Source organism: Ctenopharyngodon idella, chromosome 5 (assembly GCF_019924925.1).
Source record: "Ctenopharyngodon idella isolate HZGC_01 chromosome 5, HZGC01, whole genome shotgun sequence".
Lineage (NCBI taxonomy): Eukaryota > Metazoa > Chordata > Actinopteri > Cypriniformes > Xenocyprididae > Ctenopharyngodon > Ctenopharyngodon idella.
This window is the reverse complement of record NC_067224.1, coordinates 14,159,049-14,175,533: the sequence shown is the minus strand read 5'-3', so window position 1 is coordinate 14,175,533 and position 16,485 is coordinate 14,159,049. Positions and strand designations below refer to the sequence as shown.

At 36.0% G+C, this 16,485-nt stretch overlaps 1 protein-coding gene across 1 annotated transcript; it reads right to left on the bottom strand.

Annotated features, from left to right (window-relative positions):
* Window positions 1-2,329: 2,329 nt before the first annotated feature.
* Window positions 2,330-16,397, bottom strand: LOC127512758 (long-chain-fatty-acid--CoA ligase ACSBG2-like). Its single transcript, XM_051893990.1, has 15 exons — window positions 16,247-16,397; window positions 13,270-13,338; window positions 13,031-13,125; window positions 10,563-10,840; window positions 10,062-10,150; window positions 9,801-9,921; window positions 7,749-7,829; window positions 7,345-7,494; window positions 7,028-7,195; window positions 6,696-6,877; window positions 6,382-6,615; window positions 4,881-5,098; window positions 4,113-4,252; window positions 3,709-3,952; window positions 2,330-3,390 (listed from the first exon to the last, which is right to left on the bottom strand). Exons 1-15 carry the CDS (start codon window positions 16,255-16,257, stop codon window positions 3,314-3,316), a joined length of 2,157 nt encoding a protein of 718 aa, XP_051749950.1. The 5' UTR covers window positions 16,258-16,397; the 3' UTR covers window positions 2,330-3,313.
* Between the last annotated feature and the right edge of the window lie 88 nt (window positions 16,398-16,485).

Sequence of the window (16,485 nt, the reverse complement as noted above, 5' to 3'; positions counted from 1 at the left end):
TCAGAAGAGCAATAACCAGTGTTAAGAAAGAGGATTTGAATGTGTATAATGTTGAAGGGGTACATTGAATCATTGGGGGACAAGTGAATGATTTACATTTCAAATAAAAATATGAACATAATTGAGAAAAAAAAAAGGTCTAATGCACAATCCCATCGCCAAGTCTTATTTTGCAGCACATCATTCACATTTTATTTTATTTCCCAACCTGGACAAGCTATATTATTCAGAATATTTTAATAATAATTTAAAAGAAAGTGCTTGATGCTTTTGCCATGTGCATCTGTATATGATGGGCTCTTTATATACGGTCACATGTCCGAAAATGATGCACTAATGCATCTTACTTTTTAAAGAAGCTTTGGCAACTCCCGAGATTTTCAAAGTATCTTCCGTATGTGTGTTATACATATGTTATACATATAAGAGTGTCATACATACATAGTGCTCTTAGAATATTAACTATGATTTTACTTCAGATGTCATTGTATATCCTAAACAGCTATACTACACCTCACATAGTTCACATACCATCTGTGTTAGAAATACTTTAAATAATTGAATAATTATAGTAGTTCATTGGCTTCTACAGTTGCATGTAACACCAGAACCTCACAACAAATGGAAATGCAAAACACAAAACAGATCAGTCTCATTGAAACTGACTGAGAAGCGAACAAAAGAAGACGCTTTTATGGAGAGATGATGTTTCTTGATAAAACCTTCTTGTGTTTCTGCATTACCACAAAACTGGTTCAGGAACACAATATAAACAATAAATGGGGGGCGGGGTGGAGTTAGACCACAATGTGCTTTTAGTGTGGTACCTTATCAGAGAGACTTTTGTGTTGTTTCAGAACACAAGCATACTGGCAAACACAAACGTATCACGAGTTTTCCCTGCACCTGCTCACACTAGTGACACTCCCATTGTAAAAATGTAGATGCTTCAGTTTTAAGAGTGCGTGGTAAGATGTAAATAACAACCTGAATTCCGGAAATGTTGGGATGTTTTTTAAATTTGAATAAAATGAAAACTAAAAGACTTTTAAATCACATGAGACAATATTTTATTTACAATAGAACACAAATAACATAACAAATGTTTAAACTGAGAAATTTTTACAATTTTGTGCACAAAATGAGCTCATTTAAAATTTGATGCCTGCTATAGGTCTCAAAATAGTTGGGACGGGGGCATGTTTACCATGGTGTAGCATCTCTTCTTCTTTTCAAAACAGTGTGAAGACTTCTGGGCATTGAGGTTACGAGTTTCTGGAGTTTGGTGTTGGAATTTGGTCCCATTCTTGCCTGATATAGGTTTCCAGCTGCTGAAAAGTTTGTGGTCGTCTTTGACGTATTTTTCTCTATAGGTGAAAGATCTGGACTGCAGGCAGGCCAATTCAACACCCGAACTCTTCTACGACGAAGCCATGCTGTTGTAATAGCTGCAGTATGTGATTTTGCATTGTCCTGCTGACATACACAAGGCCTTCCCTGAAATAGACATCGTCTGGAAGGTCTCCCTCCTCTTTAGCCCGGAGTACACGGCGTCTGTGATTTCCAACAAAAATGTCAAATTTGGACTCGTCTGACCATAGAACACTTTTCCACTTTGAAACAGTCCATTTTAAATGAACCTTGGCCCACAGGACACAACGACGCTTCTGGACTATGTTCACATATGGCTTCCTTTTTGCGTGATAGAGCTTTAGTTGGCATCTGTAGATGGCACGGTGGATTGTGTTTACCGACTGGTTTCTGGAAGTATTCCTGAGCCTATTTAGTAATGTCATTGACACAATCATGCCGATGAGTGATGCAGTGTTGTCTGAGGGCCCGAAGACCACAGGCATCCAATAAAGGTCTTCGACCTTGTCCCTTACGCGCAGAGATTTCTCCAGTTTCTCTGAATCTTCTGATGATGTTATGCACTGTAGATGATGAGATTTGCAAAGCCTTTGCAATCTGATGTTGAGGAACATTGTTTTTAAAGTATTCCACAATCTTTTTACGCACTCTTTCACAGCTCTGCCCATCTTTACTTCTGAGAGACTCTCTAAGACATCCCTTTCATAGCTAATCATGTTACAGACCTGATATCAATTAACTTAATTAGTTGTTAGATGTTCTCCCAGCTGAATCTTTTCAAAATTTCTTGCTTTTTCAGCCATTTGTTGCCCCCGTGCCAACTTTTTTGAGACCTGTAGCAGGCATCAAATTAGAAATTAGCTCATTTAGTGGATAAAAATGTAAAATTTCTCAGTTTAAACATTTGTGTTATCAATGTTCTATTGTGAATAAAATATTGGCTCATGAGATTTTGAAAGTCTTTTAGTTTTCATTTTATTCAAATTTAAAAAATGTCCCAACATTTCTGGAATTCGGGTTGTATAAACATTTAATATCTGACAACTGTTTTACGATTTATATGTTCAACAACCCACAGTAATATACAGTATTGCAAAACACCAACATTTTATTATATAGAATTTGGCCATTTTTAATTGAAAATATGCTATCATTTAGGCTAAATGATCCATGTCATTCATAACTGAATGTGACAGACAAGAAACGTTTACCATTTTTAACATATTAAGACATACAAATAAGAGTGAATATGTGGATATTTTTAAATAAAATATTATTTTCTGCAAAGAGTTTAAATGGATTACAACTAGGTCACAACTAGGTTACTATTAGACCTTTGAACTTTTTACTGTTTTTTTTTCTTTATCCCCCACCCCCAAAAAATATGGTTACGGCCTTGACATACATACAAGGAAAAAAACAAATACAAACAAATGCATACTTTACTTATGGAGTTCTAATATAGGCTATTATTTATTTATATACTGACAGTCTCCACTCTTATAAATATTCAATGTGCTGGGTGAACAGTAAGAGGACAAACATTCATCACACTGTTGAAGTACCAACAATACTCAGTGTGCAAGCAGACTGATCACAGAACAGATCACTCAATCAAAGGCTGTTTCTAGACAAATTGACTGAACATATGAACTTCTTCACAGATATGACAGTAATTGCACAGTAAAAGCACTTTCATACAGTCAAACTAAAATTATATATATTGTACAGAATATACAGAACCAGTTATAATGACAAGATAGATTAGAAAATGGATTAATTGATAGAAGGTAATACATCTATTGGTATAAAATGGTGTACTCTTTGACTGAGGACAGTGAGCTGTGTTATAGTGAGGTCTATTGGAAGCCCTGGAGTGAGAAAAATACAAAATAAGTGAAGTCTTCCATTTAATTCCCACAGTTTCATTTGGGTTCTTCTGTTATTCACCATAAAATTTGTTGATTTCTTCTTGATACATTTTACTGACGACAGGCCTTTTGAGCTTCATGGTTGGACCTGAGAAAACAAAAAACTTTAGCTCACTTCACATCTAATAGATCCATTAGTCTGTTTACATACCTCTCTATAATTAAGCATTCAGGAATGCAGTTAGGCAAACATGTTTAGTATGTCCCGTGAAGCACATTTCATCAAAACATGTGAGACCTACTGACACGGATGCTTTGTCTGTCAAGCTGACACATAAAATTACTTCTGCAGTTCATTACAAAAATATAATAATCCCGAACAGACAGCCATGTATTAGATAGAGCTTATCAATAAACTTACTTCATCTATTTTACATTCTCGTCTATATAAAGAAACAACACTCACCAAGTTCTCCACCAGATATGGAGAAGTCTCGTGGAAGGATGGTCCACTTCTGGACTCTCTGGGCATTGGATGTCGCTTTGGCATTCACTCGGTCTATGCCCTCCTGGATGGCTTTGTAAATGGCTGGCTCTTTTTTGTTAATGATCTCTGAGACTTTGCTGGCAATTACACCATGCTGCCGACAAAACTCCACCGCTAGTGGTGTCAGTTCATCTGTGGGGTCTCCATTGTCATCAATGTTACACTAGAAATAAAATTCAGTCATTTAAAAAGAAAATATAACAACATACATTTTGAAAATGGTGCCTTAGCAAAGTCTTTTTTTCATATAGTAGCTGGTATAAATGTAAACATTTGGTAAAATGTGCACATTTAATGGTCTCACTAAGTAAACAGACACTCACCTTGAGTGTAAGTATCATAGAGAGGAACTTCTTTTTGTCTCCAACCAACATGACATTGCTGATGATTGACACCTCCTCCTTTATGGAGTCCTCAATAGGGACGGGGGGTATGTTTTCTCCACCAGCAGTAATGATTAATTCTGCAAGAGCAAGGTAATTAGATACAAATAATTGTTTATAGGTTTTCACGCATGCTATATGCATTCATCTAATTAATATGATAATTTTCTGCTCACAGTAACATGAGTGTTTTCCAAAGGAATAGAGAGCAACAATCCCATTCATTTTCACCATAGGGGAAATCATTTTTAATGATAACTCAAACATTTAAAGACAGACCTTTTGTGAGCTGTTACTCTATGGTATGTTATTGTTGAAGTCATCAATTTGCATCTTTTCTTTTAAATAATTGTTTAACAGCAGAATGCCAAGTGAAAAACTACATTACCCATGATTCTGCAAAGAAATCTCCACCAATTAGAAAACTGCTGCAAGCAAATTGTACCAAAATAACTGTTTTTAATTTGATTATGTAATTTGCAATGCTTCAAATGATTGCAGTTCTTTCCCTCATTAAAGTCATTAAGTACACAGTTTTGTACCTTTGTCTTTTTGTTAGATTTTCAAATACTTTTTTGCTTCTAATCAAAGTTTTTAATGTTGTGATTCACCTCGAAGCTGGTTGGTAACTCTTTCACGAAGACTTATAAAAAAATTGCATTGGAAAAATACTTATGGAACCAAGGTCACTGAAAAGTGAATTTCTACCTTTTATTCTGCCAGTGATGTACAGGAAGTTATTGCTGTCATGTTTGCCCAGGTCTCCTGAGTGGAGCCACCCTTCTGCATCCAGTGCCTCCTCAGTCTTCTCTGGCATGTTCAGGTATCCCATGAACACATGCCTCCCCCAGAAACAGATCTCACCATTCCCATCACTATCCGGTTTGTCTAACTTGGTTTTGCAGCCTTTCAACACCTTACCACAGCTGGAGGGGAAAAAAAACATGAATGTCACATATGATTATATTTTCCTAGTGCTAGTCCCGCTCATTTGCAGGGTCCGCTTAATCGGAATTATCTGCGCACACACATTGGATTTGGCACAGGTTTTACACTGTATGCCCTTCCTGACATATCCAAACTACGTAACCTGCCTGTTTTTGGACTGTGTGGGGGAAACATGGGGAGAACATGCAGACTCCACACAGAAAGGACTCCTGGCTCAGCCGGGGCTAGACCCTCTTGCTCTGAAGTGACAGTGCTACCCACTGAGCCACCATGCCGTGCACTTTTAACCAGTAGCTATTTTTAGTCAATGTTTGAAGTCAAGTTCACACAGGTTTGAGTTTATCACATTAATCATGGACATGTTCCATAAAGCCCGAACCAGAAAATGTTTTTTTTAATGTTTTGTCTAAATTTTAAAAGAATAATTTTTTGGTTTTATAACTTGTATTACATAACTTTTTTGTAAAATGTTTTGTTCAAAATGTTTGTTATACTTCAGTAAAACAAATGCCATTTTTTCCTTACTTTTCTTGGATTTATATTTAGTTATACAACTTAATGTGGCTTAAAGGGTTAGTTCACCAAATATGAAAATTCTGTCATTAATTACTCACCCTCATGTCGTTCTAATCCTGTAAGACATCATCTTTCATCTTAGGAACACAAATGAGGACATTTTTGATGAAATTTGGGAGCTTTATGTCTTTCCATTGACTGCCTTTGCTACCAACCAATTTGATGCATCAAAAAGTTCATAAAGAGATTTTAGTTTAGTCCAAATTTTCTGAAGAGACTCGATCGTTTTTTATAATGAACAGATTTAATTTAGGCTTTTACTCGCATGTAAACATTGATCAGTGAACATAAGCAGAAGCTCATCCGAATGTATATAACACACAAGAACAAACCTCTTCCGGAAGCTCAAACGTGCTGCGTAACATATGAGAATGAACCTCATTTGTTACTCATTGGTATTTATTTCACCCCTTAAATTACCATGTTATTACTATAGTAAGTACATGTAATATGTGTAATGCCTTAAATAAAGTGTTACCAAATTCTGTTATCATTTAACACAATGTCATTCCAAACCCACATGCAGCCAATTGGTTTGTTTTTTTGTTTTGCATTCCACAGAAAAAATACCAGCACACATGAGACACAAGTTTGGAGCAACATTAAAATGAGTATAATGACATCTTTGTAATTTCAAATACAGCAGATATGTTAATATATATACATAGCACATCATGCCTCTGACCTCATTATGCGATAATCCTCAGCACAGGAGATGGAGTGAGGTCCGGTGCTCTCGCTCATGCCGTACAGCTCAAGGACAGGGATGTAAAGGCTCATGAAGTACTCCAGTGTGTCTTTGGTGATGGGAGCGGCACCAGTGTAACACGTTTTACAGCGGTCAAGACCCAGAGCTTTTCGCACATTCTTGAAAACCAGATTACTAGCCAATGTGAAGCCCCAAGGCACTGAAGAATCACTGCAGAGAAATAACATGAGCTTTGTTTTCTTTCAAATAATTCAGTATATAAATTCATCCGTGGTTCTTTTAAAACTCACCCATTCATGGCATTATAGCTTGCTTGTAGTCCGATCCCCTTTGCCCAGTCACCAATCTTCTTCTTCATGACAGATGACTTTGCACCAACGGCTTTCATTGCTTCTTGCATTTTTTCCCACACTCTGGGAACTCCCAAGAAGCTCGTGGGACGCACCTCTCTCAGAGTGTTGGCCAGGGAGCCCTGCAGTGAGTTTAACCAAGCCATTTAATCAGTTGTGTTTCCTCAATTCTACAGAAGTGTCTGCTGAATGAATATATATAAATCTAGACAAATAACTATTTTCCATAAGTAAATAATTTAAGCATCTCAAGACTTTGCAAATAAGATAACCTTCAGGGCATCTGGCTCGGCGAAATTGGTTACGGCGGCAAACCTCATGCAGATCCACATGTCTTGGACCTGGGCTGCCACGTGACTCAGGGGCAAGTAGCTCACCACTTCCTCCTCAGCCATCTTCAGCCTGACCATGTGACCTGCTGAATTGGCTGTCCATGTGATCTGGACAGAGGAGGGATGAATTTAAGGAACAACACTACTTATCCTATCAAAATGAGAAGAATTACACTGCATTTATCTGTGATTAATTACATTTGGCATTGAAGTAAGTGCTGAACTAGTCACTTTATGTGACACTATATGGTACTCACATTATCATGGCTGAGCATGACCCCTTTGGGATTCCCTGTGGTGCCTGAGGTGTATATTAATGTGCAGCACTCGTTGGCCTTTTGACTGTCTATCAGCGCATCCAGCTCAGCATCAGGGACATTCTCACCCAGCTTCATAAATTCAGCCCACTGAGAGAACATCAAATTCATGTATATATTCAAATATATCAGAAGCACAGTTTAATTATTTGTCTAGAAAACATAATGGAATGTGTTGCTTGTTTACATTCACTTTCCCCGACTGACTTTTTGTAAAAATAAATAAGTTAAAAAAAAAATTATCTGTAATTATCAGCGGACCTGCAGCTTGCATTTGTACGTTTTGTACAGAAAACCATTTGACACTCAGAGGCATTTTTATTGTATATTTGGCAAAAACTTACTGTATATACGTTTGGTAACTTCTGCTCCAGTTCACCCTTGTACTGAACAATAGCCTTCAAATGTGGCAGCTGATCCCTGACCTATGATGACAGTAAAAGAATATTGATTAGTGTTTTATGAAAAGATTCAGTATATTGCATGTAGTTTTGGTTTCTGTTCATAGGTTTAGTTACTGTGTCATTTGTTCCCTTTGTTTCCTCTGCTAGTTTGTTTCCATGGCTGTGTCCAAAATCACCCCCTATACCTTTAAATAGGGCACTATTTCAGGGGACGGCCAGTTGCAGTAGTGTCCAAAACCATAGTGGACGTGACAGAGTGCACTCATTCAATCCCACAATGCACCGCAATAACGAGTGTACAACCGATGTACACTCAACGGCTAGAGAATATCCATAATGCACTGTGAGAGTTGCGCCGCACGCCGAATGAATTCCTGCCTCTGACCAGAAGACTGGGCCCGCAGCTGAATCTTCCATCCATCCACTTCCCAATGTGGCTACAGCGTAATTTGTTTTACTTGATTATCAAATTGTTTAATTAAGGTTTATACATGCTAGTTTTCATGACAGAGCTCAAGATAATTTTTTTCATTACTACTGGAGCTGCCAGTTTGCCAAGATTCAAATGATTATTAAACAACAAGCACAAACCATGCAAAAGTGACAGCCTTTCTGGTGCACTCGGTGTTCGAATTCACTCACTTGTTTTCATTCACTCCTTCAAGTGGACTATATTAGTGGACTAATGTAGGGAATAGTGAATGAGGGTATAGGGGGCGATTTTGAACACAGCACATGGTTTCTGATTTGTTAATTGATTATGCTCACCTGTTCCTTCTTTAGTTCCCCACTTTCCCAGTTTACTTAAGCCTGTCTTTTTCAGTTCAGTTTTGTCAGTCCTTGTGTATTTATGTTTTGTGATACCTGTTTTGGTTTGTGTTGGTTTTCTCCAGTCTCTCTCCTTGGCATGCCATGACTATATATACACAGTATACCTGTATGTATATATATATATACACACACACACACATATATACATACTATATATATACATATATAAAACCCTAACAATTTTAATGCACAATGTTGAGGCAAAGAACAGCCTGAAGCAAAGCATTCATAATGATATAATGATTCATAATGCATGTAATGGATTAAAATAGTTAATGCACAGTTAGCCATGGATTATCCCTGACTTAACCTTTTTGTAAAGTGTTACTGAAGACTCGTATATAAGAACTTTCAGACTTTATTAGAAAATGTGACAAGTTACATTTTTTGATAAGATTCTTTTGATAAGATCGCTATTATGAACAAGAATGTTCATAATAGGGATCTTTTCAAAAGACCATATCTGAAGGAAGTATTTAGATATAGTGGGGTTGTTTTTAAAGTTAGTGTAATAAATAAATGATTAATCTGCTTTTAACTTATTGTTACACACTGTAGATAAGATGGGTCTAATAATTAATCTTCAAATCTTTTATTGAAATTATTAACTTGGTAAATAGTTAAGTTTTGGTGCTGGTAAGTTTTTTTTTGTATACTTCTAATTCTAACTGAGTTCTTTCATTAAAGCATAACTAATAACTGTTAATGCACTTACTCTTTTGTTAAAAAGAATATCATCTCTATACTTGCTCATACATTTTTTGAGCAATTCTGGAACTTTGTAATGCATCACTTCTCATGCTCATGTCTTTCTAGAATGAATTGCCTTGATTGTAGCCATAGTAGGGAGCCCGGGAAATCACCTGTAGAAGAAAAAAAACAAGACCCACAAAACCGTGGGAACGGATTGCCAAAGCGTGGGCACGGATTATGAATTTTTGTGTACGGTTTATAAATCCATGGATGCGATTTGTTAAACCGAGAGAACAATTTAAGAATCTGTGATTGCAGTTTATAAACTAATGAGGCGAATTGCAAAAATGTAGCCACGGATTTGCAGGTCTTTTTTTTCCTCCTACAGGTGACTTCCTGGGCTCCGTACATTCGTAATTTGATAAAGGCATCTACTAAATGATAAAATACTGTTCATTTTTAAACTACCTGGAGGATTTTTATCAGTTGTTTGTTGTTTTCAACCACCAGAACATTAGCTTCACAATTATCAGCAACATACTGGCAGGCCTCTGGAGAGTTGGTGGTGTAGATTCCAGTGGCCAGTCCCCTGTGGCAAAACAAGAGAGACTGAATGTTCAAACAGCTACTTTATCTGATCCTACATTGTATAATCATTTATTCTGAAGTCTTTTCCTCATTCTCTAACTTTAAGAAGATTAACAGATGAAATGAAATTGCAGTCAATACCCTGCTAGGATACATCCGACATCTGCAATAAACCATTCAGGAGAATTGAAGCCCAGAATACCGACACCATGGAATCGCTCCAGGCCAAGCTAGAGTACACAAAGAGCACTGTGAATCATTATGCAAAAACAATTCATCACCTCCCAGTGTTGTTTAGAGCTTTGACACAACAATGAAACTAGAGCTGTAAAAGCTTTGAATCCCTAATGCCTTAAGCCAATACTTCGATCATTTCACAAATGATAGGAAATAATCAAAGGGACTTTCAAAAACAAATAGATAGACTAGATAAACTTCTACATAAAAAATAAACATTTAGAATATGTTCGTGTTTAAACATCCGACAAACATAGCAAATAGTTTTACACCACAGAACATTCCATGCATGTACTAAATAGCTCAAATATCAATTCTTTTCATACACAGTGTAAAAATGTTTCTGAAAAACATTTGAAATTAATTTTAAAAGAATAAAAAATATGAAAAGATGTAAGCTCATACCTTCAGAAAGCTTTTGGCTGCCGCTCGTGAATGTTGATAGTACTCCTTATAGGTCAGGGTGACCCATGTTCCATCTTTCTTCCCACGGAGGGCAGGATAGTCTCCGTACTTCTGCACCGTAGCCATGAACATTTGATGGACCGTCATGGGAGGTTCTGAGCTGAGTTCTGACGCATCCATCCTCAGTTTGACAGCCTTGTCTCTGGCTGTGCTCCACAGCTCTTCGGCTGGAGCGAGACGCACATCTCCAACCTTCAATGGTATAGCCGCTTCATCGTCTTTATGATCAGGACAGCAGGGACACACAGGAGACATGACTATATATTAAAAGTGCTTCTGAAAGGATTTTCAAATTTATGGATGAAGCTTCTGCATGCTGTCTAAGCTAGAACAGATCAGTCCATCCAAGCACCTGCCCTCGTCTCCTTTCACACACACACAAAAACAATGAGGAACTGACAGCTCAACAAGAGTGCTGAAATAGGTCAGGTTACTGACAGGATATAGTGTGTGTCTCGCCCATCAGGTTTCACGTGAGTAACTGGTTCAAAAAAAAAAAAAAAAAAAAAAAACAGAACAATATCTGTTTCTATTATTATTATTATATATAACTAGTACATTTACATTACATACAAATCTACACATCTGCTGCGGCTACATTTCTAAATTATATTTTATTAATATTTATTTTCATAATTAATATTGTTAAATGTATTATTTATTTATATTATTATAAAATCTCTCACACACACACACACACACACATTTACGTAGCTATGGGGACATTGCAAAGACTTCTATAGTTTTAAATGCAGCTATAAATACTATAAACTAACCCTAAGAGAAAACTTTCTGCATTTTTATTGTATTTGCTGTATTTTTATTAGGGATGCACCGATCCGATACTCAGATCGGGTATCGGCTCCGATACTGCCATTTTTTCCGGATCGGGTATCGGCCGGATGGAACCGATCCAAATCCGATATTGTGCGTGTAGGCTACTATTCTGTGTTATTGTTAAGCTCCACAAAAGGCACAAAAACATTCAAAAGCACCATAAAGTTTCCGTGCACTATATTCCAAGTGTTCTGAAGCCATTCCATAGTTTAATTTGAGGTACAGATAAATATTTAAGTCGTTAAATTAAAGTTGACGTAAATGCCTCCCTCCGCTGCAGCTGTCAGTCATTCTCCATTCAGCATTCAAACTGCGTGTCGCGTTCAGTTACGACAGTCAACACAATGAAACTCTCTCCAAGATGAACCAATGTTTCTATTATTATACTTCATCTGTAGACAACGATACCGGTAATACAATACGCATCAATAAATCTTCACTTTGTGCTTTGAACTTTTCAATGCGGAGCGCTGCGACTCTTCAAGCGCATCATTCTGCATACAGGATGCGCATAAGTTCTTTGTGCCGCTCTGGATGGGAGCCGTTCATATTATAATACTTTTGCGCAATGAAAGATTGTTAATAGCATTTTTTGTTCTGTCCAATCTATCATATGTTGCTGCCTCATTAAAAAAAAAAAAAAAAAAAAAAAAACTCCGCTATAAATTTAAAAGAAATGTCTTTTAATTTTATAGTATAGCCTATATATATAAATATATTTTGTTTATGTCATGTATGACTCAAACATACATGAAAAACAAGTTATGAGTCATGGAAGAGGGAATAAGCTGGACTCCTGTTTATTTTGAATGTCTACCAAGCTAGTGAAGCTATTGGTTTATTTACAGTTGTTGCACTGATGCACAATTATTTAATAAATTATTCACTACATTTGTGTCTGTTTGTTATTTTGTTTTACAAAGTTAGGAAAGTAATGTTTAAGTCAAGCCTGATACCTTGCACAAAAGAATGATCCCAGTTTCTTCCACACAGTGAGGCATACAGTTTTTTAGGTAATTTAGCACTATTTTTTATTATTACTTGAATATCGGATCTGTATCGGTATCGGCCGATACTGAATCCCAGGTATCGGAATCGGTATCGGAAGCGAAAAAAGGTGGATCGGTGCATCCCTAATTTTTATGCCATTTTTACAAATGAGGACATCCCCAAAAGGAGGTTTTGTGAGTTTTTGTCAGGTTTAACTCGCTTCTGTGTACAAATTTGTCCTCAAAATATGTTACACAATAGTAGGTACACACACACACACACACATACCTTTTATATAATATTTTTATTATAATTATAATTTTAAATTTATATAATATTATAATTATTGTATAATTTCCACAATACACTGACCTAGATCTGGTTATAATTTTATGGGACATTCAGAAACCAAATAATTTGTCATTTTTCCAAGAATGTATGTGTGAATAATCCATTGTATACGCAATTATCAGCAAGTACAGTAGAACATGACTAATGGGTACTGAATACTTCTCAGAATTTATGCAAAATAGTTAGATTTTTAATATGCAAACACGTGAACGTTCATGTGAAGACAGTACCTGTATCACTCTTTACAGAGAATGAACAATTTCCATTCGAATGGTTTTTGGAGTCATGGAGTGCTACAGTCTGATATTCTTCAGTTTTAACAGAACTAACAAGAAAGACAAATGAGACTTATGTCATATCATATATAGATCAGCAAAACAACAACAACAAAATAACACTGTAAATGATCACGTACTAAAATATTGGAGGAGGACAGAACTTCCATATTTCAATGATCAAGTCTACATACCCATATCCAGAGACAGGAATTTCCTTGGAATCACTCGGTGTTATCACATCGGCAGACATTGTATGGAGTCTTAAGATGACAAAATAATAATAATTATATTATTATTTACAAAACACTGAAAACTTGGGCTCACAAAGTAACTCCCAAATACAATATTAAAAGAAACTATAATATAAATTTAAATATTATAAGTCTAATGTCTTCCTTTCAGTCAAAACTGGCGAGACACTAACACTAGTGATTTCAAAATGTCATTTATCTTTATATGTACCCCAACTCTTGCAAAATACTAGCAATGCGCCAGTGGATACAGTGCCAGATGATGAAAGCAGCAGAGGAGAGTGTTACTGTGAAACACTAACCTTTCATCGACATTAGGAAACTGTTTAAGACAGTACTAGACTGGCTAATATGCAAATGAGCATATCTTTAAACTAGAATCACAAATGAGAAATATATCTCTTTTTTTTATTTTCCCAAGGTTTAGTCATAAAAAGTGTATTTGTGAGGTTTACACAAGTGTGCCAAAGTATGCCTAATGTAATGCATACATTTGACAATTAAAGGGTTAGTTCACCCAAAAATGAAAATTATCCCATGATTTACTCACCCTCAAGCCATCCTAGGTGTATATGACTATCTTCTTTCAGACGAACACAATCGATTTAAAAATATCCTTAGTCCATCAAGGTTTATAATGATTGTGAATGGGTGGCCGCGTTTTGAAGTCAAAAGTAATGCATCCATCCATTAAAAAAAGTAATCAATACGACTCCAGTGGGTTAATAACGGCCTTCTGAAGCGAAGCGTTTTTGTAAGAAAAATATCCATATTTAAAACTTTATAAATTCAAATAACTAGCTTCCGGCGGACGACCGTACACAGAATGCACAAGTTGACTTGCGGCGGAAGAGTATCCTTTGACCTGATGCACAACGTAATGACGAACGCAGAGGCACAGAGGAGAGAGCAAAACAAATCACTGGTCACGGATTAGAAGTCTAAAACGATCACAACCTAAGGATGGAGGACTAAGGATATTTTTAGGGTAAATAAGGATATTTTTAAATATATCTCCGATTGTGTTCGTCTGAAAGAAGATAGTCATATACACCTAGGATGGCTTGAGGGTGAGTAAATCATGGATAATTTTTATTTTTGGGTGAACTATCCCTTTGAGTTGAGTAGATTGGAGGTTGCATTTTGAAGTCATGTTTTATATTGTGGTATATTAGGCCATTACAATAAGCAAATTCACTCATACTACAAAAAGCAGGCCTACTCAAAAGATGTCGAAGCTTTTGACATTTTCTTGAAATGTTATAATTCCATAAACCATAACAGTTCATTCAGCTCATAAAGAAAATTCACATCCTTGTAATGATGCCTCGAGTAGAAGTTCAGAACTAGACTGTACTTTAAGATTGCAAAATGACAAAGTTCATGATAATTACAACACAAGTGTGGCCACATCTTGATCTTTGTCAGTCTGAACTTGTACACAGATGGGTAGAAACTCTGAGACTGACACAGTTCATTATCATTACTGACAAGGAGAGGGAAATAGGCGTAAGTAATCTTGTGAAATAATTTAATTGCCTTAAGGAATACGATCCTAATCTGTACTTAAAAGTAGTGGGAGTGAAAGTGTCATGTTCAACACTCACTCATTCACATGGGCAGCCTTTTACAAAATACCATGATATTGTTCTACTGAATCAAAGCTTTATGCATAAAAAAGAATTTATTACAGGAAATGGAAATACACTATTGTGTAGAAAATATATCATTAATAACATGATCAGCAGCTCTATAGTGCATATATGCAGGTGAAGAGTGCAGCTTGAATGCTTTTTTATATATAGTATAACGGAGGGAGACCAGGGCTAGCGGCCAGACTTTTTACGTTGGGTTTATAATTTGAAAGTCAGTTTCTGTATAGGTGCACCTTAAAAAATTTAACATTTACACTGTTATTGCCCAGGGGAAAATATAGGCTACAGTTAATATACCACATAGGCATACTGTCACACTGTATGTTGTAAATCACAGTGGAAACATTATACAGCTAATATTGGCATGACAGCAAATCAATTATGTAATATGAATAAATTGCACTCAAAATAACATTAGTTTTAACTAACAATAACCTATTTTTTTCTTTTTTTACTACAAAATAGTTTAAACTGAACCACGACAGATTCATTAAAAACACGAGCAGAATGAAAGAAAATGTCATTCGTTTGATAAGTTTGCTAAATAAATAAATAAATAAATAAATAATAATAATAATAATATTTATAACAAATATGTCGTTTACAAATGTTAACTAAAAAAGTGAAGACTACTTACATGTTCGTATGTTTTTGTCCTATGGCAGTCCTTACGTTGAAGACTTGGAATTGTGTAGTTACAGTACGTAGTAGCAGTGAATGAAACACAGATGCGCCTTATGCACGGAACTACGTATGTTTCTCAGGTGCAGTAAGAAGTTACTAAGGCACCTGCTGTTCCATTCAAACCTATGGACCGTAGTTATCGTCACATGACTTGTCAATTAGTCTATATATATTGTGCTGTGAGTCTGCGCTCACATTTCCATTATTAAATAAACGATTTAATCATCACAGCACAATATATAAACGTTTTTAAATGGAAAAAAAAGCAAACTATAATTCCATGTTTGTCGAACCCATTCTTTTTTATAAATATAAAAGAAAATCAACATGCATACAACTTTCTGAACTACAATTATGAATGTCTATCACAGACACAAACAGTAAATTAAAGAAATTTGACTATGTTTGTGGTGTCATGTAAATAATTAGAGGTATTTAAAAAAAATGCATTCTAAAATTCATTTAAGTTGCATTTCACGCCATTTGCATAAAGCTTGCAGTACATCTCAACAACAGCAAATGTCTGTGTTAAAGGATTAGTCCACTTTTAAATAAACTTTTCCTGATAATTTACTCACCCCCATGTCATCCAAGATGTTCATGTCTTTCTTTCTTCAGTCGAAAAGAAATGAAGGTTTTTGACGAAAACATTCCAGGACTATTCTCCTTATAGTGGACTTCAATGGCCTCTAAACGGTTGAAGGTCAAAATTACAGTTACAGTGCAGCTTCAAAGGGCTTTAAACGATACCAGACGAGGAATAAGGGTCTTATCTAGCGAAACGATCGGTCATTTTCGAAAAAAAATGTAAATGTAT

Bases quoted from the DNA above. Each gene is read 5' to 3' on its own strand.
- LOC127512758 (XM_051893990.1), bottom strand. The intron at 7,830-9,800 runs GTAGTTTAAAAA...CTGTCATCATAG, and splicing joins AACTGATAAAAATCCTCCAG to GTCAGGGATCAGCTGCCACA. The intron at 5,099-6,381 runs GTCAGAGGCATG...TTTCCCCTCCAG, and splicing joins GAGGATTATCGCATAATGAG to CTGTGGTAAGGTGTTGAAAG.